Source organism: Grampus griseus (assembly GCF_964374135.1).
Source record: "Grampus griseus genome assembly, chromosome: 15".
Classification (NCBI taxonomy): Eukaryota; Metazoa; Chordata; class Mammalia; order Artiodactyla; family Delphinidae; genus Grampus; species Grampus griseus.
This window is the reverse complement of record NC_139009.1, coordinates 54,143,217-54,170,083: the sequence shown is the minus strand read 5'-3', so window position 1 is coordinate 54,170,083 and position 26,867 is coordinate 54,143,217. Positions and strand designations below refer to the sequence as shown.

At 36.2% G+C, this 26,867-nt stretch overlaps 1 protein-coding gene across 1 annotated transcript; it reads left to right on the top strand.

Moving 5' to 3' along the window:
• On the top strand, positions 1 to 25,889 carry RAB1A (RAB1A, member RAS oncogene family). The gene is made up of 6 exons (XM_082672232.1): positions 1 to 220; positions 14,287 to 14,359; positions 18,794 to 18,889; positions 23,539 to 23,634; positions 24,989 to 25,120; positions 25,377 to 25,889. Exons 1-6 carry the CDS (start codon positions 198 to 200, stop codon positions 25,572 to 25,574), a joined length of 618 nt encoding a protein of 205 aa, XP_082528358.1. The 5' UTR covers positions 1 to 197; the 3' UTR covers positions 25,575 to 25,889.
• The last annotated feature ends 978 nt before the right edge of the window (positions 25,890 to 26,867 follow it).

Here is a 26,867-nt window from a genome sequence, read left to right as displayed (position 1 = left end):
GCCATTTTGGGTGGAAGCGATAGCTGAGTGGTGGCTGCTGCTGATTGTGTTCTAAGGGGACGGAGTGGAGGGAAGACGATTGCTCTCTCGGAACAGCGTATCTCATTCCTCTCCCTTCGACTACCCGTGGCGCGGAGAGTCAGGGCGGCGGCTGCAGCAGCAAGGGCGGCGGTGGCGGCGGCGGCAGCTGCAGTGACATGTCCAGCATGAATCCCGAATAGTGAGTGCAGGAGAGCGCCGGTCGGCTGGGTCCGTGGGCCAGCCTGGGAAAGCTTAGAGGGGGCGAGGAGGGCGGAGGCGGGGGCCTCGGCCGGGGTGAGGTGGGGGTGATGGGGCAGGAGAGATTGGCGGCGGGGAGTCGGGCACCATTGTCTGACGGAGGAGGGGCGGTCGGGGGGAGGGATCGGGTCGGAGGGGTGAGCCGTCCGGGCCTGGACCCGGTCTGGTTGGAGTCCTGGCCTGAGTGCCAGGCCGGTGCGGAGGAGCAGTCTGGTAAGGGGGTTGGGGTGTCGGGGAGTCGGTGGTGGGGTCGTGGGAAGGGGTAGCTTCTCTTGGAGGCAGTGACTTTTGAAGGAGGGCCTGTTTTTAAGGGGAGGGAGGGGATGGGGTGGGAGAACTCTCCTAGAGGACACTGTTAGACCCTGCGCCCGCGGTCTGCGGAGCTGTCAGAGCCGTCGGGGTGGAAACCAGCGTTACTTGCAAATCTTGAGCTTGTTGGCTCTCTCTTCCACCCTCCGCGCCAGGTTGTAGGTAATATGGATGCTTTTCAGGATTGCGTGGGATTTAGGGGAATGGGTAGATGGTGAGAAGAGATTTAAAATTTTTAGTTCTCTTTTAGTTTTTTCCTGGAGCTCTTTACGAACTCAGCGGTCCCATTGCCTTCCCAAAAACCTGGGCATTTGTGAGAATTTTTTATTTTTTTGAGGACACTACAGTCATTTTGCCATGTGTAGGTCAAGGGAAAAACAAAACACCAGCACTAAAACCTAGGGACATCTTTGTGATATTACCAACTAAAAGGAAGACTTTGCTTTCAAGTTGAAAGAGAAACGAATGGGCCCTATGATAGATCTGTAGGGTTTGGATTACCTACTTGAATGCTTGCAGATAGGGAATGAGGTTCCATGACGTGTCATGAAAAGTTAATGCATTTCTTTTTCTTGCTTACTCAGTAAGTCACCACAGCAGATGTGACACACCTGGCACCTTTCCTGGGAACTGGTGTTCACTTTCCTTGGGAAGACTTTCTTGGGTTCTCCTTAATGGCCCTTAAAAACATCCTTCTACAGTTTGCATATTGAAATTAAGGAATAATTGAAAGAGATTTAATTGGTATTCCTCTATAGTGTCAGAAGGCTTTGAGGAATTTTTTAAAGCAAAGATCAGTATTTGACCTAAATGTTGAATTTATTTGCTGCTTTGGTCAGTTACTGCCGAACATTTCCCCTAAAAGGTCCGCCCATGGGTTTAGCTGACTGTCATGTGTGTGTCACATGGCTCTTGCAAAATGCATTCTGACTTCAAGTTTTGTAATACTGTGGTTTGATGCTGAAATGTCCCTTTTTTTTGTTTTAAATAGAAGTCATAGTATTTTATTAAAATTTTATATACCTTAAGAAGTTGAAGAAAGTGTTCTAATAGTGTCGTATTTGCTGTGTTGGCAGTTTTTTATCAAGGGCTCCAAGGACAAAGTTGGTTATGCATAGTTGGGCAGAGTTGAACTTGAGGTCCCTAATTTAGTAGTTCCTGGCAACAGTAAAGCACATGGATTTTCCATTTTATGGAGGTTTGTCTTCTGTTCAGGAGTTTCTTAAATTTGCTACATATATTTAGTACTGTAAATAGATCTTGAAGATTAGTTGGACAGAACCATGACAAATGATTTAGACTCTGAATTTGTTTCTCCTTTTGTAAAATAGGAGTCATCTTTATTCCTATCCGGGTAGCTGTGAGGCTCAGGTATATATAGAACAATTTGGTAAACTGTAAGAGCACTGTAGATGGTGTACATCATTATGTGAGGCATTCCAGTAGTGCTGGGATTTAGGAATATAATCCTTACTTGCAAGGAACTTATAATGGAATATAAAAAATAGATTTTATATATGTTGAATACCAGTACGTATGGCAAGTTCCAGATGTGTGGCATGGATTGGAGCCACAAGATTTTAAAAGAAGGTATGGGATTGTGGTTGGCTAGTAGGGTTTAGAAAGACTTTATAGAAAACAAACCAGTAAGGGAGTTACTAGCATTAGATTTGGAGAAGCAGTGGGAGTGAGAAGGATTGTTCAAGAGAGAAGAAGAAAGAAGAATGGTTAATAAATGGCAAGGGTAGTAATTCTTAAGTAAATAGAGTGCCAAACCATTCTTTCTTTTGAGGACTCTAGATTAATGACCTCAACAGAATCAGTCCCAGAAATCATTTGTATATTTTTATGGCCTTGAGTGTGCCTGTACCTGGGTTACTGTATTTATATTCTAGACTGTCTCTTAAGTAAGATAACCTAGGAGTTTGGAAAAATGTTTGGAAAAGCACTAGTGAAAAGTACTAAGGTGAGAGGAGGTGGTATTTTATTACAGAAGGTCACAAAGGCAACCAGCAAGCAGATTTTTAGAAATCTGAGTTCAGCGGTTTCTTCTTTTTATCTTTAATAAAGTTTGTTACCATCATAAAAGTAGAGCAAAATTGGAAAATAGAGAAAAGAAGGAAATTCTTACAGTTTAATCGCCCAAACACAAGTCCATTTGCTTTAAAACCTTGTTCTAAACTTTAAAGTCGCATGTTTTTTTCTTAAGTTAAAACTTTTAATGGATGAATGCCTTTCATGATTCCACAGTGTTATCCTAATAGCTAACATTTATGGCCACTTATTATATGCCAGGTACAATATTGTACATTATAATACATGTATATTATAGCATACACTTTATATACTAATTTGAAATAATAGTATACTAGGTAATGTTTACAGGTGCACCCCCAAATGTTCCTTGTTTTGGTTTATCATCTACTATTTATCTTAATCCTTTTAGAAACTTTCAAAATCTGCTTCATGGGTGCTGCTGAATTTGGTACTGAAGATGTGTTCTTGACAAAAGAAAAAGTTTGGTTCTCTCAGAATGAACAGGATTTTAGATTTATATAGGTTGACATACGATTACCTGTTGGTAGCTTTATTATGGAATGCTTTTACTTTATGATCTTTAAGTTGTAAGCTTTTGGTTTGGGAGTGAGGAGAATAAGAAATATGTCAATCAATGATTAAATTTTAAGCTTTTTCTTTTACTACTTTCTATGTTATTTGGCTGATTTGGGAGAAATGATGGCCCTGCGTTATCTTTATGGTAGAAATTAAGGTTAATGACTGACTCACTTGAATTACAAATGCTACAAACAAAAACAAAATGCAACTGAAGTGGAATGTGAGCGGTGGAAAAAGTAGATGGAAAGGATCAGAACTTTCTTTTTTTTCTGGAGATTTGAGGAAAGATTTTGATTTTCCTGAGCTAGGTGGTAAAGCAGGCAGTGATTATTTCAGCACACTGCTTAAGAAGTACTTAACATTATTCTCATATCAGAAGCATTTTTCGTAATCCATTAGCTTCTAGCAGATTTTTTTTTTTTTTAGTGTCAAGAAAATAATTTTGGCCGTTTCATCAAGGAGTGTGTTAAGAATAAAGTAGGTGTACCTATCATGAATATACCAGTTAACTACGGTAGGAAGAACTATATGTAGTAGTCTCTTTGGATCGGCTAGATCCATCGGTTAATGCAGAAAAAATTTGTTTAAAAAAAAAACTTACCTTGTTTTTAACTTTTTAAAATATCATGGCTTAAGTTTTAGTCAGTCTCTTAAACTTTGTTTTCTGTTATGGTAGACTCAAGGAACATCTGACATTTTTTTTTTTGTCAGCACTCTGCTTTGAATAAATCTGTCTTTTAACTTAAGGGTTTAAAGGTAAAAACAAGTTAATCAGTTCTGTTATTTGTCTGAAAGAGTGTAATTTCATTAATAAGTATATCATTACTGCCTTTTACATAATTTTTAGTTAGAATTTTTTTATAAGAAAAGAAGCAGAAATCAACTAAAAATAGATTTTCTTTTTGTAGGTTGCCTTGATGACTTTTTCGTAGTGTTGGTAATGATTTGAGAAATTCAAAGAAGTTTAAAGAAGAGGTATTCTCACTATTCAGAATATGATTATTTAATGTCCGTAGAGAATCAATGTATGTAATTCTTTGGGTAATGTAAGTTACCAGTAGCTATATAGACTTTCCATCTTAAGAGTTTTGTGTGAATGGATGATCTTGAAGGATCATTGAAAGAAACTGAAATTTTGCATTTAAAATTTTCTTCTTCCTTTTCATCATAATTAGGTTAAAGTATAAGATGTTGACGGTTTCTTACATATTCAAGGGTTTTTTTGTTTTTTTGTTTTTTTTTTTTGTCTTAAAGATGGAAGAGCTTCAGAATCACGTGTTCTCTTGCCGACTGTTTAGTTGACTTTTAAAGAGAATTTTGCTTTCTGAGCAATTTCTTTAATATTTCAGTTTTTATTCTAGAAGCAATCTTAGTGATTTATCTAAGTGATTATGATTAACAAATGCTAAGCATCTTGCTGGATTCATATCCTATCAGCAGTCCTTTGGCCGTGTGTGTTTTCTCTCCTTGGCAACTTTTGATTGTACATATATGATGGTTTTACTATTTGTAGTTGTAATAGTTAAGTTTCATTTTTGATAGTTAAGAATAGCTTCCTTTTGCTAATGTTACCCACTCTTGTCTCTTTCCTAATATATAAAAACAGGGTTAAATAAAATGCTTTTTAAGATTTTGAGATTTTTAAAGATTTGCTAAAAAATACTTTGAGTGTTTTAAGATGAAGAGAAACCGAAAATGTCCCCCCCACTTTTGTTTTTTAATCTTACAGGGAGAGGGGAACAGTCAGACTATTCCACTGTTTTCTTGTAGAAGGTGGGGCTGAGAAGAGATTGCTTCTTTGATATCTGGAATAGAATTTAGGGAAAAAAACCAAAGTCTTGGCTTTTCTTTGGAACCACCCTGTGATGTTTCAGATTATAAAAGGATAATGGTGTAATGATATTTTGGGGAAAAAAATAGTCCTGAGGCCTTAGGAAACAAGAGAACAAGTGTTTGTTGGTTTGTTTACTGACTTAAACATGTGAAGAAATAGGGTACAAAGGAGAGGTAGGAAATGAAATATTCCTTGGTACTTTTGTGACTGATGGCTCAGTTGGTCAGAACACCCCACTTTATTAAATCCAAGATTGTTGATAGGTTCCAGTTGTTTACTCTGTTCCATGTTTATAGATTCCCAATTCTGACAGGTAGTGTTACCTTTGCTCACAAAGGTGACCACTCTTTGGAAACATTGTTTTTAATAATAATAGCTACTGTTTAACAAGTGCTTACTCTTTGTGCCAGCTACTTGGCTAGGGTCTTTACCCAGGATATTTTATGCAGTCTGCATCTCAAACTAGTGATCTTTACAAAGGAAATTGAGTGAATTATATAATTGAAGTTTTCTAGGAACAGTGATGGATTTAACTTGTCTGAATGTATTTTCTTTGAATAACAATAGTACTTAAGTGGAATTGTTCTTTGTCCTTCCTACTCTGCCCATAGATATTTTCCAGTAACTTGATTTAGGGCATTTATTCCTTTTTTTTTTTTTTTCCCCCGGTACGCGGGCCTCTCACTGCTGTGGCCTCTCCCGTTGCGGAGCACAGGCTCCGGACGCGCAGGCTCAGCGGCCATGGCTCACGGGCCCAGCTGCTCCGCGGCATGTGGGATCTTCCCGGACCGGGCCTCGAACCCGTGTTCCCTGCATCGGCAGGCAGACTCTCAACCACTGCGCCACCACGGAAGCCCTGAGCCTGTTTCTTTATAACGTGATTAGTACCGCCTCAGTTCTGAGTCTCAAGAGTAAACTGTACAGTGCTATGCAGGAGTTGACACGTGTATTCCAGTAAGGGATGTTAGAATATATGTAAGAATATATGTAATATATATATATGCAGGTGGTTTCAATTTTAATGTTTTTCTAACACATTTAATCATTACACATTGATCTCTGACCTTGTCTATTTGAAAAATGTTTTCAATACAGATACTTAAAATCTTCCAATGAATGTACACACACACACACACACACACACACACACGCATGCACACGCATGCACACACAATCTGATTTCCCTGGAAAAAAAAGCTTGGTAAAGAAAATAGCCAACCCTTTCTTTCTCTTTTATCAGTTAGACTGTGCTAGGAGTTGAGGGGTTTTTATTTTTTAATTATAAAACACGGACTTTGCTCCCAGGTGCTTACCAGTTAAGATGACGCAGGCTCAAACAAGCATAATCAATTTAACAGTATTAGCAGAAATTAAATCTTGTGATATTTTTAAAGAATAAGATGGCATAATAGTGCAAAAGATTCGAAGAAGGGGCCTAGGATTTCTATTATTAACACAAAGTTTTAGTTATATTGCTTTAGCTGGAGAGGAACAGAGCACTGAGGAGGACTTTCCAGAAGCCCTGACACTAGTCTTGGGATAAGGTCAACAAATAACAATTTGAGTTCCCACCACTACTCAGAAATTTTATGTATGTCCATTATTTCCCCTAATAGTATGAAGAAATAGTGTCCTAATTTTACAGCAATCAGAGCCAGAGAAGAGTTAAATGGCTTGCCCAGGGGCATTCAGAGGAAGCAGTAGAATTGGAATTTTAACTCAAGGGCCTGTGATTTTACAGTCCAAGTATGCTGTTTCCAGTTTAGTGTGTGTGGTTAACTTCTAGGAATTTAAAATTAAGCCAGTTAATTAGACGACTAGCATTTTTGTGGTCAATTATGTCTAAAATTCGTGATTGGAGAGGCCTTTTTAAAAATGTTAAGAAGGGCTTGTGAGGTATGTATTGTGAATGGCCCTTTGACTTTCTTCACATCTTGTGTTGGATTGATATTTAAAGCTTCTCTAGGCGTGAAGTTAATTATCTTATCCATTCTCAGTTTTTCTACCCTCATGACTATTCTTGAATACTTATACTTGGGGCCTTAAAGTCATGGATGTCCTTCTGTGAGAAAAGCAAGTAAAGCAGAGAATGCCTGTCTCTTCCTGGAGAGGCAGGCACATTTGCTGCAGACCGTGTTACTGTTTCATGTGTTGCTAGACTTCGGGAGTTGTGATCATAGTACTTATAACTGTTAGCTGGTAATTTTTACACTTTTACTTTAGATTATACTGGTAAACTCCTGTGATACTTTGTCACCCATCATCTGTACTGAAACTTTGGATAAATAGCTTCAAAGTTTTTGTCTGTAGCTCTTGAGATTTTTCATTAGGTTGCATCCTGATTTGGAGGGAGGAAGGAAAAATAATAATAATTGCCACTTATTGTGCCCCTGTACCAGACACTGTGCTAAATGCTTTAGAGGCAATATTTATAATCTTGATCAGAGCCTAATTGGGTGGTAGAGAGTGCTAATTGAATCTTTTTACAGATGAGGAAATAGAGCCTCATAGTGATAGATTAAGTACCTTACCTCAAGATCTTGTAGCTAGTATGTGATGAAGCCTGAATTCAAATACAGTTCTTTCCAGGTCTAAAACCCATGCAGGCTTTGAAAGGTAAGGAGGTATGGACACTTACAGCCCCTCCTTGGTGCGTTTTTCACTAAATATTTGCTGTTATCTACGTGGTAAGACCATTTACTCTCTTGTCCTCTTGTATGGCTTACTACTTCAGAACACCCAAAGTTTCCCTCATTTTCAGAATTCCAGCTTTGGATTTTTGGAACACTGTTTTAAACAGAGATAAAGTGGAACATGGAAAATTAATCTATTGTCTCTAAATATTTTTTTAATGTAGTTTTAGGGGTCAGTTATGGGGAGAGTTTTTTAAAAATTGCTTGGCTGTTTTCTTAAATATGGAGGAAAGACTGTTGCCCTCTCAGATTCTTGGTAATTATTTATTTGACTAACAGGCTGCTTTTGTCCATAGCTGAAGGTTTATTTAGTTTTTTTTATTAATTTAATCACAAAAGTAATATGTACTCTGTAAAATTCAAATGATATAGAAGCATATGAAGTAACTAAAAGTTCTTACCTCTTTTATCCAGCCTGATGGGCAATTTTGTTGCTGTTGCCGCCACACCACATGGCATGTGGGATCTTAGTTCCCTGCCCAGAACCCACGGCCCCTGCAGTGAAAGTGCAGAATCTTAACCACTGGACCACCGGGGAAGTCCCCTGATGGTCAATTTTGAATTGTGTTCTGTGGAGCATACTTAAAGTGAGTGAAGAAGAAAAGTAGATGTCAAGCACAATTATTGCAGCTCAAGTTTTATTAATCATTCCATACCCCAAAGACTAATAGATTAGTGTATAGTTTAAAAGTGAATTCAAGTTTATTTGGCCACTATATCATAATATCATAACCATGATTTTGTTTTAAATTTGTTATATGAGCTTAGTTTTAGGGTGTTTTCAAGTATGATTTTATAAAAAGATAAAAACTAAATGATTCCTATCATGCAGGTGAACTTGTTCTAGGTGAAAGAGAACAAATTTAGGTTCCATTGAACTTTTTAATATAACAGGCCTTTTCTAAGGTATACTTATAGCTGACACTGTGAAATTTGTATTTTGGGGGTACTGTTTGGATAAAAACAATTATATAGTTCTCCACTGTTTACTTTTGTCTTCCTTGGTGTGTTTCCAAAGGGTAGTTGAAACTTGTGTTAATGTCAGTCAACTATCTCTTATATTCATTGACAGGTGAATTATGTCTGGTAATCCAAATTTTGTTTCATAAAAGAAGAAAAAAATGTTTATTCTTATTTAATCCAAAAAGTTGACTTCATATCTTTGTGGCTATATTGGGAATGTGCCAGTGCTGTCTGCTTACAACCTTGACCTACTCTACCTACTTAGATGTCATTTGTGTTCGGACAGGTATGCTGAAAGAACTTGTAAGGTTGTTCAGTCATTGAATAAATCATTGATTAAAAGTTTTTCCTCCCCTCAAATGACTTTTTTTTTTCTGGTTAGAAAAGTAATACAGTCTGACTGCAGACTTTTTAAAAAATATAAAGAAAAGATTGAGTGTAATCGTACAATTTAGACGTGTCCATTTTTCCCCAAATCTTTTGTGTGTACAAATTTTTTTTAACAAAAATGGGTTATACTAGACAAACATAGTCTGTAATCTTTTTACATAACAGTATCATGTAGTAGTCTCTTTTGAGATTATAGAATTCCGAGTAGTATTTTAGATTCAGCAACAAGCAGATTCATCTCCTACTTCATATTTTATAGATGTAGTTTGGTAACTTCATTAAAAAGGACAACATTTTACCTAAATAGAATTTTGAGTCAAAATGGGTTTTGGTAACTTTTTAAAAATATTGTTTCATGCTCTCTCAATAGTGATGTTTTTTAAGGTATAGAAAATGTTAATGCTTACATGCAAAAATGGCATGAGTATCACGATTATGTTCAGATCATAAATAATGGAAATAGAGGATCTAGAGTATTGCTGAAGTAGACCAGGAGTAGACTTAAGGAGAAACTGATAGCAAAAATAATTTTTCACTTGCTACCATATTTGACATTCCACCATCCAATTATTAAAAGGTTGAATCTGCCCCTTTCCATCGAGCCTTAATCTATGTCAGTCTTAACTGTCTTACTTTCTCACTGAATTATTTCCACTTTAATATTCTCAAAACATACTTGTGCCTCAAAAGCAAAGTTTTTATTTTACAGAATCCAGCATGATTTATGATTGTTGATTTAACTCGAGAAAACACAAAATATGTCTCTCATGTTTAAAAAATATCAGGGGCTAGCTTTTCAACGAGATTGTACCTATTTCACTAATGTCCTCATAGTTTGTTTTTCTAAAACCTTTTTATTTTGAAATAAATATAGATTTACAGAAGAATTGCAAAAGTAGTACAGGGAATTCCTGTATACCCTTCACCCAGCTTCCCCTAATATTAACATCTTATATACCATGGTACATTTATCAAAATTAAGATATTAACACTGGTAAACTATGAACTAAACTATAGACTTTTATTCCAATTTCTCCAGTTTTTCCACTAATGTCATTTTTCTGTTCCAGAACCTAATCCAAGATACCATATTGTATTTAATTGTTATGTCATGTTAGCCTCCTTCAGTCTGTGAGTTTCTCAGTCTTATTTTTCATGACCATGACAGTTTTGAAGAGTTTAGATACTTTGTAAATTTCCCTCGGTATGCATTTGTCTGATGTTTTCTCATGATTAGACTGGGGTTATGGATTTGGAGAGAAATACCATAGAGGTGAAGCACTCTACTCATTACATCATATCAGAAGGTACATAACATCAATATGACTTATTGCTGGTGATGTTCACGTTGATCACTTAGTAAAGGTGGCATCTGTCAGGTTTCTCCAGTGTAAAATTACTATTTTTCCCTTTCTACACACTGTTAGAAACCAGTCGTTAAGAACCCACACTCAGGGGAAGGGAACTAAGCTCCACTTCCTGGAGGGAGGAGTGTTCAAAGAATTTGTGGGCATATGTTAAAACCACTGCAGTAATAAATATTTGGGGGGGGACAAATTTTGAGGCCGTGCAAATATCCTAAGTCTCCTTGAAGTTTCACCCACTAATTTTAGCATTCATCAGTGGATCTTGCCTGTAGCAGTTAATCTACCAGTGGTTTTCTATTTCTCTCATCCCTTCTACATGCATTAGTTGGAATCCTCATGTAAGGAAGTGTTGTCTCTCCTCTCCTATTTATTTAGTTAATGATTTATACACTTATGGACTCATGGATATTTATTTTATTCTTTGGGTTATAATCCAGTACATGATTGTTTACTTTGTGGCTCAGATTGTTGCCTTGGCCATTGAGGTTGGTGTCTGTCCTTTTAATATGCCATGTCCCTGTAAATTTTTTTCTCTAGCATTTTGCCCAAAATGTTACTCAAGTATGGCTATAGATATTCTTTAGGTGTTTCTCACAATGAAAGAGACCTGATTAAAAACGCAAAATTAAAATGTTCTCTGATCTTTTAGCACAGTGCTTTGTAAAAGGCACGGTGTTATATTTTGGATGAATAAGTCAGTTTACCTTCACACAGATAGGTATGTTAAACATAAGAGTGGGGAAAAACAGACTCCAGACTACTTACGGGGAGAAAATATGAAGTGTCGTTGTCATAGTAAATTAGACATGAAAAGGACCTGAGGAAATTCTGATTGGGAACAGTGGATAGGATTTACTAGAACTGTCTGATTTAGGTGAGTGGTGATTACAGTTGTACATAAAGATTTCTCAACTGATATAATTCAGTTTTTTCACTTAAGTCAAAATGGTATTGCAGACTGAAAACTTAATCCAAATTCTTGAGAATAAAAGAAAAATACATTTAAAGTCTTACTATTTGCTAAATTATTCTTGACTCTTTGTACCAGAATTCTGATATTGAGCTTTCTAACTTTAGATTTGTATATTTCCTATCAACATTTCTACTGGGTTCTGTTTTATAAATATAGTTACAGAAATGTCTTTAAGTGATCTCAAATATGAATTCTCTTGTACATCCTGTGTATTAATAGTTTAGAAATAAGGTACTATAGGAGTAGGTAATTTAAAACGTTCCAGTGCAGGTAGCATGCTGTTGATCACAGTCTCCTGGTGTGTGAACTCAATAAGGCAAGAAGTTTGTTAGTTGATTTTGTTTGCCATTCTCCTCCACGTCTCTTGTGGTGTTAGTGAAGCTGATGGTTTGGGAGAGAACAAAATAGCCTTCTTTGACAAGATTCATTTTGGAACAGAGTGCTCAACTCTTCATGTTATTTACAATGGCTCTGAGGCTTAAATTATCAGGAACTCAAAAATAACGTTTCAAAATAACGCCGCTTGTAAAATTTAAAAAGAATGATAATTGAAAAGTAATTTTAAAAAAATTGACTACTAATTTCCTTGAAATCATAATGTAACTTGTAGCACAGTTAGGAAGCTTTCATGTTTTTTACAGCCTTATGGTTATTCTGAAAGAGAGAAATTGATCTTTAAGGTAATGAATGACACCACAGGCAGCATATGTGGGCCCAGTGCTGTCTTTTACTGTAAAGGGGTCCAGTACCACTGATTCAGAGGATGTTTATTGAGTGTTTACTGGATGCCTGGCACTGTCCTGAGGGAAACTGGTTAATTCAGGGCATTTGTTGTATCAAAATTTTTGTTAAAAACTAAGTAATTGTAGTAGTATCGGTGGTGTGATTTTCTTTCTTGCTGACTGAAATGTAAATTCATTGCTAATGTTCAGTGTTCAGCATTCTTAAGAATTCATTTGGTCTAATTAAAGAGAAAGCTATCAGTAGTACTGAAGTGAGTCAGCACAGCAACTGTATTGACTAAAAGTTGTTTGGTATTAGGTACCAATAATTTATTAAGAGTAAATTTTTATAATCATTATCCCCACTACCCCCTTTTTTCCTTAGGATCTCAACTGGAAAGGATGTTAGTTGTTAAGTTCATCCTGTGTTTCAATCAGCTCTTCCTAATGACTTATTTAAAAGCTTACTTCCTTCTGTGACCTTTATTTTGCTGCTGACTAGGGCACTTTGGATTTTCAAAAAAATTCTTTCCTTTAGGTATAATTAGGAACAATAAGTGTACTATGGTAATTCGGTTAAAGCCAGAAAGCTATGTTTTAAGTAATACATATCACTGTATAAACCTAGGTAACAGTTGATTAATATTCACAGAGATAATCACTTCTAAACATCTTGCTTACATGTAAATCTGATAATTGTAATCTACACTTCATTTGCAAGTGATACTTGGGGTTCACTTTAAGTACATAGCATTTTTTTTTTAACTAAATCACAAGGAAGAAAATTAAGAATCATGTATATCTTCTGAAAAAAAAATCTGTAAATTCTGGATTTGTTGTCATTTTGACATTGCTTTAAAAGAACATACAGAGGGCTTCCCTGGTGGCGCAGTGGTTGAGAGTCCCCCTGCCGATGCAGGGGACACGGGTTGGTGCCCCGGTCCGGGAAGATCCCACATGACGCGGAGCGGCTGGGCCCGTGAGCCATGGCCACTGAGCCTGCGTGTCTGGAGTCTGTGCTCCACCACGGGAGAGGCCACAGCAGTGAGAGGCCCGCGTACCCCCCCCCAAAAAAAAAAGAACAACATACAGAATTGGTCAGAGTTGGGAACAATCTATGAGAGATTCCTTTGGAGACCGTTGGCTGACTGTCTGTTGTCTTCAGGTTCATGAAAAAATTCCTGGGAATGTTTTGTTTTGTTTTTTAACATCTTTATTGGAGTATAATTGCTTTACAATGGTGTGTTAGTTTCTGCTGTATAACAAAGTGAATCAGCTATACATATACATATATCCCCATATCTCCTCCCTCTTGCATCTCCCTCCCACCCTCCCTATCCCACCCCTCTAGGTGGACACAAAGCACCGAGCTCATCTCCCTGTGCTATGCGGCTGCTTCCCACTAGCTATCTATTTTACATTTGGTAGTGTATATATGTCCGTGCCTGGGAATGGTTTTTTGTTAGGTTTGGCAGCGGGAAAGGTGCATAAACGTAGCCTAGCTTTCAGTGTTTTCCAAAGAATGCTTTAATACAAGCTTAGAATGTTGGGAAAGTTGTGCATTTACACAGCCTTTGATTTTACTGCATCTCCAGTTTAAGATATTTATAATACAGACTTTCAGAAGTTAAATGATCCATTTTAAAGGGAGAGAATTCCAGGTGGATGCTAGGGAAGGATCATAAAAGCCCTTCGTTGGAGGATTCTTATGAAATAATGACTTTAGATTGGAATTTGAAGGAGAGATACATTTCATTGGCAAGAACAATGAAAAGTTAACTCCTGGTATTCTAATATTGCAGAAGAGTGGGATTTTTCTAGCATAGGTCTTCGGCCCTCCAAGAATGCATATCACTTATGTTTCCTTTCATTCATTGCTTGGCAGTGGAAGTTCAGCTGATATTAGAGATCATGGGTGGCATTGCCTATCTTATTTTTACATAATTCTGTCATGTTCAGTGATTCATCAAAAGGGCTCCTGCTGTTTGTTGCAGTTTGGTCTTCTGTTAGGCCGTTCATGGGCTTTTCAGGAGCTGTAGTCTTCCTCGGTGAGCTGTTATTCTTGGCTATATTTTTGTTGCTGTAGAACTTAAAATACAATGTGCTTTTTATTAATGTGATTTTCTTTTTCTCTTTGCAGTGATTATTTATTCAAGTTACTTCTGATTGGCGACTCTGGAGTTGGAAAGTCTTGCCTCCTTCTTAGGTTTGCAGTAAGTTGAAATCAAAATGCTTTTAAAGAAATTAATGCTGTTTATGTTTTCTAGGGAGACAAAAGTTTAAACAGTTTTATTCAGAATATTAACTCTTCCAGAATTTATATATTATATATAAAGCCTCCAAGTGTACATCCCCAGTGATATCTAGACTCTTAAATAGAAGAAATGCTGTTGCTCTTCAAAGAAATTCAAGCAAAGTGTAGTTATAAAGTCAGAGTGTCTAATACTCTTCTTGGAGATCAGTGTTTCATTCCAACATAAGTAGTGAGGTAAGGGGAAAATAATAGGTCTGTGTTGAAAGTGACTTGATGGAAAACAAATCTTCAAGTAAAACTTCAGTAGAATAAAAAGAAAAAGCAGGGCCTGGTACAAAATTCTTTTGAAAATGGCATAGTGTTCTATATACTGAAATTTACAAACTGATAAGTAACTTTCAACCTAATAAATAAAATCTACAGTCTTATTCATAGTCTTATCAGCTGCCTTTAAATTTAGCATGTTTTCCTTCTCACTGTCTAGATCATTGGTTCTTAAGAGTATGGACCAGTAGGGATTATCAAGACCGTCTTGGGGTCCAGGAGATCAAAACTACTTTCCTAATAACACTAAACCATTAGTATTTACTAAGTAAATAATTACTTAGTACTAAGGCAAAAGACATTTGCCTTTTTTCACTCTATTGATCTTTGCTCTGATGATGCAAAAGCAGTGGTGGGTAAAACTGCCGGTGCCTTATTAGCACCATGTTGAAGTAGTGCTAAGCCCCAAATTATACTCACAGTCCTGGTGTTTACCTCTGTTCACTCACAGTGGGGAAAAACACCATTTTCATTTAAGAGTGTCTTTGATGAAACAGTAAAAATGATTAATTTTTTTCATATTTTTTTAAATTGAGGTATAGTTGATATACAATATTATATGTTTCAGGTGTACAACATAGTGATTCACAATTTTTAAAGGTTATATTCCATTTATAGTTACTATAAAATATTGGCTCTATTCCCTGTGTTGTACAGTATGTCCTTGTAGCTTTTTATTTTATATATAGTAGGTTGTACCTCTAAATCCCCTACCCCTATCTTGCTCCTCCCTCTTTTCCTCTCCCCAGTGGTAACCACCAGTTTGTTCTCTATGAACAAACTGTGAGTCTGTTTCTTTTTTGTTATAGTCATTAGTTTATTTTTTTAGATTCCACATATAAGTGATATCATACAGTACTTGTCTTTGTCTGACTTATTTCAGTTACGATAATACCCTCCAAGTCCATCCATGTTGTTGCAAATGGCAAAATTTTATTGTTTTTTATGCCTGAGTAGTATTCCATTGTATGTATATGTATATGTATACACATTTATTCATTCAATCTGTTGATGGACACTTAGGTTGCTTCTAAAAATGATTAATTAATAAAATCTTGATCCTCGAGTATTCTTTTTTTAAATATTCTGTGAAGAAATGAGGAGTTTGCATAAAGTAGTTTTACTGAAGACTGGAGTATGTTGGTTGTCTCAAGGGAAAGAAAAGCACTTGTATAGTTGTTTCCATTTTGAGCTAAACTAGCTGCTTTTTTCATTGAACATTTTTTTTTTTTTTTTACTTGAAAGAACAACTAACAAACTATAATTATGTAGAATTGAGTATTGGGTACACATTTTATCAGATGAACAGACATTATCACTTCAAGGAAAATATCTAACAGCATTTGCTGTCTGTAATAAATTCAAGCTTTTCAAAGGAAAATTAGAATTTTAGAAAACTTAAAATTTACCACTGCAAGCTTGACAGCATCTCAAATACTTAATATGACTTTTCTGATGATATAAGTGATATTAATGAATCCCATATATATATATATGTATAAAACTTCACTATATATAATAGTTAAAAAATGAGACCATGGAAGTACCAGAATAAAACCTAGGTGGCTCTTTAATCTTGTGTGAAAGTATTTTCTAACACAGAAAAAAAATCAGGAAAGAAAAGATTGTTAAATTTGATTGCATTAAGATTAATGCTGAGCACATAAAAATGTTGGAAAACAAATGGTACTAGGAAAAAAATATATATGAGGAAGGGGTGATATTCTCAATATATAAAGCACACTTACACATTAATAATAAAAGGATGTTTGCCCTGATGGAAATATGAGCAAATACATGAGCGGGCAGTTCACAAAAGGAGAAATACAAATTGCCAATAAATATGAAAAAAAAGGTTCAATTTTATTTGTATTTAAAGGACTTTAAAATTAGATATTACTTAACTTTTATTAAATTGGCAAATATTAAAAATTAATTAAAATTAAGAATAATTCCTAGTATTAAATCAGCAATTCAAAAAAAAATCAGCAATTCTAGGTAGGTGGGAAGAAGCTGGCCTCTCTTGAGGAAAATGGCTATAGCCTGAGGTATTTTTGCTTCAAAGAAAATTCTTTGCAGGATGCCTATTGACCTAAGTCATAGGTTTTCATACTACCTACACAGTAGAATCACCTAGGATGCATTTTGAAAATACTGATTCTCACACCCCTGAAGTAGAGACAAGCTGCAAAAGGTGTGATAAATGTATAAGCTTTGGGAGTACAGAGGGAAGAATCTCTTAACTATTGGCTGAATAGTTGGGGAATGTTTGGACAGTCAGTATTGCCTGAGCTCAGAATTGAAAAATGAATAAAAATTGTCATGTGACCCAGGGACTGGGGAGTAGGGGGATAAAGCTTGGGAGTGGGGAGAAGGAGATACTGAGAATTTGGACAGTAGGAAGGGCATGTGCAATGGTTCAGAGGCACGCAAGTGAGGGTCATTTAGGGGTTTATAAGAATTCTAACAGCATTTATAAGTATTTCTAACAAAGTAAGTGACATGTACGAGTGCTGAATGAATGTTTATTGCATTCATTTTGTTCTCTATCCACTTTCTATAGTACCTGATGCTTATTAGACAAGTAAAAAATTTGAATTTAATGATGAGCATTTTGTCAAATTGCAGTCAATGCTTCAAGAGTATCCTTTTATCCAGTGATTCTATGTATGCATTAATGTGAATATATGTGGAGGATAAGTCAGCATAGCTACCTCCAGCCACTTGGAACTCTTCTTTGATCACACTTTATTCTTTAGTGATCTTTGTTTCAGTCTCATGTACACATCAGGTTCAGCATTATCAAGACTTCCCCACACTGGCTTCATTTAATCCTTTTTCCCCTTCTCTTTGTTGGGAGTGCCACAAATGCAGATCCCAGATGTGTCATTTTCCCCTTATATACTTCAATATGTATTTCTAAGAACTGGACATTTTCCTATTAAATACATTTGTGGACTTAACAAAATAAATTTCCCTAGTTGTCTAAGAAGTGTGGTGTTATAGTTGGTTTGATTCACGATTCAAAACATGGTTCACACAGACTCATAGACATAAGACAGTTGTTGCCAAGGGGAGGGGAGGATGGGGTGGGATGGAGTGGGAGTTTGGGGTTAGCAAACGGAAACTATTATATATAGAATGGAAAAACAACAAGGTCCTACTGTATAGCACAGGGAACTATATTCAGTTTCCTGTGATAAACCATAATGGAGAAGAATAAAAAAAAGAATTTGTATATACGTATAATTGAATCACTTTGCTGAACAGCAGAAATTAACACATTGTAAATCAGCTATACTTCAATTTAAAAAAAAAGGTGTAATCTAAAAAGTTTAAAAGTTTATTGTTCACATAAAAACTTGTACACAAATGTTCACAGCAGCATTGTTCATAATAGCCAAAATGTAGAAACCACCCAAATGTCCACGAACTGATGAATGGATAAACAAAATGTGGTATATCCATACAGGGTACCATTTTTCAGCCATGAAAAGGAATGAAGCCATTAATTTTGGAATTAAATAGTGCTGATGGTTGCACGACCTTCTGAATATACTAAAAACCACTGAATTGTACATTTTAAAAGGGTGAATTTCATGTATGTGAGTTATATCTGTTTAAAAAAACTAAGAAATAAAATTGACTTGTAAAAAATTTCAGGAGAGTGACATGATCATAGCTTTGTGGTGAATAAGTGGATGGGGAGGAGCAAGAGTTCCACTGATTAGAAAATTAGAAAAATCTTTCATAATCATTGAAAATATAAAACCTTTCTCTGTGTGATGTATGTAAAGAATTTGCCAAGAGATGTTTGGAAAAATTAATAGCTATTGAAAAAAAATGTTTTAAGAAGAAACCATTAAAAAAAAAAAAAAAAGAAACCATTGTTAAATAGCACTTTGTCTTCAGAACATGAACAGAGTGCAGGAGAGGATGGAGTGCCTGTTCTCAACATGTTATGCCTTATAAACTTTGTTTATCAGCTTTGTAGATAAAAATTAACTTTATATTTTCTTATTTACTCTATTGAACATTCATTTTAATTGTTAGCTTTCTTTCCCTTCAGGATGATACATATACAGAAAGCTATATCAGCACAATTGGTGTGGATTTCAAAATAAGAACTATAGAGTTAGATGGGAAAACAATCAAACTTCAAATAGTAAGTAATTTTTGGACTAGAAATTTTTGTGGAAATTATTTTGGTAAATTTAGAGTGTATTTGTTACTAATATGTTAACAAAATTAAAGTATCTTAAGAATCATTCATCTAATGACAGTGGTAGAATAAGAATTGTTTAGATTAAAAATGATATAAGATTACCTTCCTCATTGAATTTTCTATTCATAAAGCAGAGAAATACATGTTTTTAAGTCAAACTTGGTCCTAGTTCTTTTTCTTGTGCTTTTATCAGTGTGGTCTAAGGGGTCTAAGTTGAGGTTTACCTTGTCTTATAGCAGAAGTATATTGAGCAATTTTCGTGTTTTTTATTGTGCTGAATACTATGGAACATTCGAAGAAACCTAGGAGAGGTTCTTCATATGTGGTTTAGTTGAAGAGCATTTATTAGATAGTATGTACCAACTTTGTAGAAAAGTAGAATTTTATTGGAAGGGAACTTAGCTTTTCTTACATATTTTACAGCTCAGAAGATGGATGCTAAGAGATTCAGTGACTTGCCTACAGTTACTAGCAGAACCAAGTAACCCATAGCTCTCTGTTTTCAATATTTTGTGTCCCTGTGCCGTCCTCACTCCCTTATCCATCCTTATATCCTCAACCCTGAATTAGAAGTAGGCAGTTGTAGTAGAAACTTAATATGGGTCTGGCTACTACCAGTGTGGACATACCTATGGTCATAAAAAAAAACCTCTGGGTATCTTTTAGAGTTGGCTATTAGTATGAGGTAACATAGAAAACAAGTGACTGTTCTTTATATAGAATTGATAACACCCTGAACTGGAAGGAGTTCTGAATTTGGAGTCAGAAAACTTGGATTTGTTGTCTTCATTCTGCTATTTATTAGAGTCATGGGTTTAACTTCAGTCTTTTTCCTGAGACTCAGTTTCTTACCTCTAAAATGAGTGTGATAATGCTTGATTTAGTAACTAATAAGGTAGTTTTGAGAACCAAATCTATAGCTCTGTGTATGTGTGTATGATAATATATGTGAAAGCCCTTTGTAAACTTTTAGGCAATATACAATTGTTACTGATGATACGACACACCCAGACGAGTGGATATTTGATAGGTTATTTTTTTTCTTTGTTCTCTCATGTGACTCTGATAAGGAAAAGAAAGGTACATTACAAAAGAATTGTGGATTTTGATACAAGTGACCAACACCCTTGATGTCCCAAATTAGGACTTGCAAGGATGTAGTTATCAGAGATACCTTGAAATACTTTCAACCAATGAACAGAGTATCTTCCATATTGATTTTTCCCCATTATATGTAGAGTGCCAGCTTGGCACCATAAAGAATATTTCAGAAAGAAGCACCCAAGCCTGTAACTACTGATGTGAAATGATTGTGTTATGTGTGATCATTGGTCTTCATAACATTTGGCTATGTATTTGTGAAACACTTATATATTGCTACTTCCTCTGGCTGGAAGGGATCTTATAGGTCACTCAGTCTTCTTTCATCTTCAGTAGGAATTTCCTTTCCCTATCTGGTGCCTTTTTTGAACATTTCTGAGAAGCTCACCATTTTTCAAAGCAGCTAGTTCCATTTATAAATAACCTCTTAGTTATTAATTCTTTATTTTGAGCCAAAGCCAGTTTCCTTTAACTTTTGTCTCTTACTACTCAGCCTTTTGTAGCTGCCTGATAGAGATTAATTTCTTTTCTATTGGCAGCCTGCCATTTAGATTGATCTTACCACACCTTCTACCTCTGAAGTCGGTCATTCCCTTCTGGAAGCATGTTTTCAGAACCTTTTACAATTCGGGTTTGGGTTGCTCTTACATTTTATCGTGTCATTTATTAAAATATGATTCCTAAAATCAAATACAAAGATATAATCCAGCCTGTGTGACTACATGGGGTAAATTCTCTATTGATTCGGACTCTGAATTTCTTTTTTTCCTCTCACACTTCAGGGACTCATGCCATTTTCTCACCATTGGCCCATTCAAGGACATAAAAAGAAAACCTGCGTTTACTACATTTGCTGCCTCAATAACCATTTTACCTACTAGTTTGGATCTTAAAGTTTTTGATTGTTTTTTTTGGTTTGATTTTAAGTCTTATATTTTGTGACTAGGGCATTAAAAATCTAAATGCAGGATTTTACTTTTAACCCTGTTACATTTCATCTTGCCTGGTTTGAATTACCCTTCCAAGTTTTCTGGATCTTTCAAAATGATTGCGTTTATCTATATTTTAATTATCTTTTCTGCTTTTCCTGTTCAAGTGTGCCATCTGAGTCTTTATCAGAGTTGGTGATTACAGAACATTCAGCAGTGCGGGGCACGTACAGAGTGTAGTCCCATACCATGAAAGGCCTCTTTCTGTGATGGTTTATTCAATTTCAGAACTTTATGGAAATGCATACGTTACACAGACATTCAGGTAGATTCAAGGTTGCAGGGATGAATGAAACACAGCCCCATAGGAGGAGATCCCATTTCAGTGGGAGAGACAAACATGGGAAAATCAGTTACCCTGTGATTATGAGGGGTAATGAGGATTATGTACATAAAGGGTGATCAATTACAGAGGAAGGTACTGTTAGGATATAGAGTCAGCAGAGTTTTCAAGTGGCAAGGAGACCTCAGAAGTTTTGCTCTTTGGATGCCATTGCTTAGTCAGCTACAATTCTTTGTTAACATTTATGCAGAAACATTTTCTTCCTGTTGCTGTGCTATCTTTGTGAAAGGGGTTGGTGGGCAGAGAAGAGAAGGGAACTAACATTTTATTGAGCAGCATCTATAATCAGGCGTTGTGCTAGGCATTTTATTAGTTCATTTAAACTTTGCAATTCTACAAAGTGAGCGGTATCTGGGATTTATAGACGAAGAAACTGTTAGGTGACTCTCCCTAGAGTTAAGTATCCAGGAAGCTAAAGATGTTTTGAAGTCACGTTGGCTTGGCTCCAGAGGTCATGCTTCTCCAAGGATATCCTGAAAGACTTGAGGCTCCTTACTGATACAGTAGATCTAGATAGTCTCCTGACTCTCATAGGCTAGTACTTTGGACGAAAAAGGTAATGAAGCTATGGTGGCTTTTGTTTGTTTTAAGTTAACAGTTGTTAACATACTACCTTATTTGCTTCATTATTACTTCTCCCCGCCCTCCCCCCTCAGTATGTTAAATTATAGATATGATACTTTACTCCAGAAATACTAATTATGCATCTCTATTTTACTATGTAGCCACCATTATTACATCTAACAAAACTGACACTAATGCCTTAATGTTATCTAATATCCAGTTTGTATTTAAATTTCCCCAAAATTAAAGCTTATTTTTAACAGCTCTAGGTTGGCTGGGTCTTAGAAAAGGAAGTGATTTCACTGAGTGCTCCTGAACTTTTTTTTTTTTTTTGGCCATCTAGGACTAGTGGGGATCAATGTCAAGTTCACAGATATATTCCAAAACTTTACAATTCCTTCCCACTAAAGGCTGTTGCATCTTAATCTCCACTCGTCTTAGGCTTTAAGTCCACTTTTTGTTTTTGTTTCCTTAATGGTAATCATTAAGTAACTCATTCTGTTATTTCCCCATCAATCAAGATGTTATCTTTTACCGGTATTTTTTAGTGGGGCAGGTATCTTTTCTAAACAATTTTTTTTAAGAAAAGGACATTGTCTAGGAGCAATTTAAACAAAATTCTCATTGCCCTGGTTAAAATTGTGGCTTTAAAAATCTGTTTCTTGATTTTTTTTTTTTTTTGGCTGCATTGGGTCTTCATTGCTGCGCGCGGGCTCTCTCTAGTTGTTGCGAGCGGAGGCTACTCTTCGTTGAGGTGCGGTGGCTTCTCTTACTGCGGAGCACGGGCTCTAGGCGCACGGGCTCAGTAGTTGTGGCGCACAGGCTTAGTTGCTCTGTGGCATATGGGATCTTCCTGGACCAGGACTCGAATCCGTGTCCCCTGCATTGGCAGGTGGATTCTTAACCACTGTGCCACCAGGGAGTCCCTTGGTATTTTTAATAGTTTTTTTTTAACCCAGAACTTTAATGTAGCAATGTTATTTGTTTCCAGTGTTGGAGCCTGAATGAAGTGTGGTAAAGTGCTCTTAAAATGAATTTTATAGAAGTATTTGGAATCATGTTACCTACATTGTTTTCCCTGGGATTAAAATAATTGTTCCAGAGATGGCTAAAGTGCTGTCTTGACGGGTGGTTATCTGCATTAGGTCCTGTCAGCGCTTTCCATGATGATAAATTGTGCTAGCAAGTAATTCTGTCTTATGTGTGAGAGTTGTACTGTGTTACAGGGGTGTTAGTAGACCAGTAGCTTTCCTAAAACCAAGTCAGCCTGTCTTTGCATTCATACTAGCCTGGCACAATGCTAAAGGCTGTAGAGAATATGAAAAGTATGACAGTTTCTGATCTCAAAGAGCTTATAATTATAGTATTGGTAGCATTACTGCAAGCTAAATTAGATACTACCTTCTTTTCTGAACCTTCGGGTATTTGGCAGTTACCCTGCAATTTAGTAGTGTGAGCACAGAGAGCTAATGTTTCTATATCAAATCCTGGTAATCCACAACTATGTAAACTAAACTGTTCTCCCTCCTCCCTCCTTTTCCCCAACTCTGTTTTAATGGAATTGTTTGGATTTCTTGATTGTTTTATAACAGTGGGACACAGCAGGCCAAGAAAGATTTAGAACAATCACCTCCAGTTATTACAGAGGAGCCCATGGCATCATAGTTGTGTATGATGTTACAGATCAGGTAAGCTCCAGGAAAAATTGTGTTATACTGACAAAGTAGTAAGCTACTATTTGATAAATAGCAGACTATTTTACTTTACATATAAGCCATTAGTATCATTTATATGGCAGAAAACTTTGTCCACCCCTAAGGAAGTGAATGACATAAAAAACGTTTTAAACCAATGTTATCTTTTAAGGACAGGTACATTGTTATTTTTCTCCCCTACATCATTTGAACACCTAATGAATGGGTCAACCAAAATTTCCTAATATTTTCCTTTAGTAAATAGGAAATTTAGTAATTGGTTTTACATTTGCTTTCAAGGGACCCAAGTTCTATTTATTATCAACTAAATAACTGATCATTTTGTCAAGAGTGTGTAGGGACTGGGATTGTTTGGCTTATACTGTGTTTTTGGTGCCAAGTGTTAACAGGAATTTGCCTGGTAATTAGACCTGTCGGAATTGCCAAAAGTAAGATTAGAGGCTTCTGCCTGTGGAGTATGTGGTTCAGAAATAGGATGAGCTTTGAGGAAGATTTTAAGAGGAGAGTGAGTAGCTAAAGGTGAGCTGTTGAAAGAAGGTAGGGGGATGTGGAGGTAGTGTGAAGAATGTGATCTGAGGGCCATAATTGTTCTTTTGATCAGAAAGTTAGAAAATTTCAGGGTCCTTTTATTTTGCCCATCAAAGAAAAGAATGAAAGATGAACTTTGAAAATTAGAATATATAATGCTTGTAGGAGATGTTAAATCTCACCTCAACTATGAAATCATAGCTAATTAGGAGACAGCTAGAATTACAGACTAGATTCAGCACCATTAGGAGTATTGGGTGAGTGATAGCAACATGAGGAAAAAAATGTTGCTAGTTTTAAAAATCTCAAGTAATGACTTGTAATATTTAAAAATGGAAAATTTCCTCCCTTAAATATGACTATGGAAAAAACAAGCATCTTTACTTTGGACCCGTTTATTTAATGATTTTTGACATCTCTGGTAGTTCACATTTAGTAGGCTTATTCATAAACCAAAATTTTGTCACGTTTCAAAAACCAGGTTTTGTAGTGCATATAAATGGCATACTCCAAAACAATTTGATTTGCCTGAGCTGTAGTTTAATGCTGAGCTGTATTTCCCTCTCAGATAAGGCATTTTCATCCTCAAGCCTTAAAATTCTGTTTTCTTATTCATGTACGTATGTATCATTTTAATATGTCAGTTCACTTCTTTCCCAGCATTAAGAGTTCTTTTTTTGTAGCTAGATTGTCTCACTAGCTCGTCTTAGGTCAGGAGAGATGCGTCTGTTTATCACTTGCTTCATTAGAACAGTTGTGTCCAGAACTATATTATTCTTTAAAATGTCTATCTTTTTAGGAGTCCTTCAATAATGTTAAACAGTGGCTGCAGGAAATAGACCGTTATGCCAGTGAAAACGTCAACAAGTTGTTGGTAGGGAACAAATGTGATCTGACCACAAAGAAAGTAGTTGACTACACAACAGCAAAGGTATGTTTAAAGTTTGATTTTCAAACTGAATTGGAAGGTGCTGAATTTGAATTATATATGGGTATGGAGTCACACAAGGGCCGCAACCGCCTTAGCTTTTAAAAATACATGCGCCAGAATACTTGGACAGTAATAATTTGTGCAGTGTCTACTTGGATTCAGTAAACTTAGTCCTTCATCAATCCCCATTTCAGATGATGAAATGCACTAAGTGAAAAAGATTTTTCAATTAATTGTGCCTTATATATTCTCTTAGGAATTTGCTGATTCCCTTGGAATTCCATTTTTGGAAACCAGTGCTAAGAATGCAACGAATGTAGAACAGTCTTTCATGACAATGGCAGCTGAGATTAAAAAGCGAATGGGTCCTGGAGCAACAGCTGGTGGTGCAGAGAAGTCCAATGTTAAAATTCAGAGCACTCCGGTCAAGCAGTCAGGTGGAGGTTGCTGCTAAAATTTGCCTCCATCCTTTTCTCACAGCAATGAATTTGCAATCTGAACCCAAGTGAAAAAAACAAAATTGCCTGAATTGTACTGTATGTAGCTGCACTACAACAGATTCTTACCGTCTCCACAAAGGTCAGAGATTGTAAATGGTCAATACTGACTTTTTTTTTATTCCCTTGACTCAAGACAGCTAACTTCATTTTCAGAACTGTTTTAAACCTTTGTGTGCTGGTTTATAAAATAATGTGTGTAATCCTTGTTGCTTTCCTGATACCAGACTGTTTCCCGTGGTTGGTTAGAATATATTTTGTTTTGATGTTTATATTGGCATGTTTAGATGTCAGGTTTAGTCTTCTGAAGATGAAGTTCAGCCATTTTGTATCAAACAGCACAACCAGTGTCTGTCACTTTCCATGCATAAAGTTTAGTGAGATGTTATATGTAAGATCTGATTTGCTAGTTCTTCCTCGTAGAGTTATAAACGGAAAGATTACACTATCTGATTAATAGTTTCTTCATACTCTGCATATAATTTGTGGCTGCAGAATATTGTAATTTGTTGCACACTATGTAACAAAACAACTGAAGATATGTTTAATAAATATTGTACTTATTGGAAGTAATATCAAATGTATGGTGATAAGTATTGTTTTAATTCTTATGGCTAAAGGGAAATAGAGCCTTGCATTATACTCAAAACAGCCATTTGTGTGTGCAACCAGGGCATTGTAGACCTATCTTAGAGCAGCATCCAATATGCTTTCCAGATAATATAACTAATAAATGACCTAGGGAGGCTTCCGTGCTGCATAGGGATTTAACCAAGTTTAGTGGTTCAGGGAGATGTATGCTATCTAGCCTGTTATCTCTGATCCTTCTCTAAAACCATTTGAAATGGCTTCATTGATCAGCATTTTAATTCTGTGGTAGAGGTGGAAAGCAGCACACCTTTCCTAAGTGGCAGATGATTAGACTAACGTGTGCTAATATTGTTTCTTCCATGCTTGGAGTCAGATGTCAGCTCTCTTATCCTCCACAGCTGTGTAGGTTGGAGGAGAGTTAAAGCATTGAAGTAGAACGCAGGAAATTTACTCTTTGCCCTACTTTTAGAAATCATTATCTCTTAAAATTAGCTGAGAACAGGAATGCTGGGTGGGAATGATAAATGAGAGAAATATATTTATTTCAGTCGAATTTTGCACACGTGAAAATTTTGTTAACCAGGACCTTAAAGATCCTAGGGTTGGTTTTTATTGTGGGGAACAAAAATCTTTTGCTAGTAACACTGGCATTTTAAGGT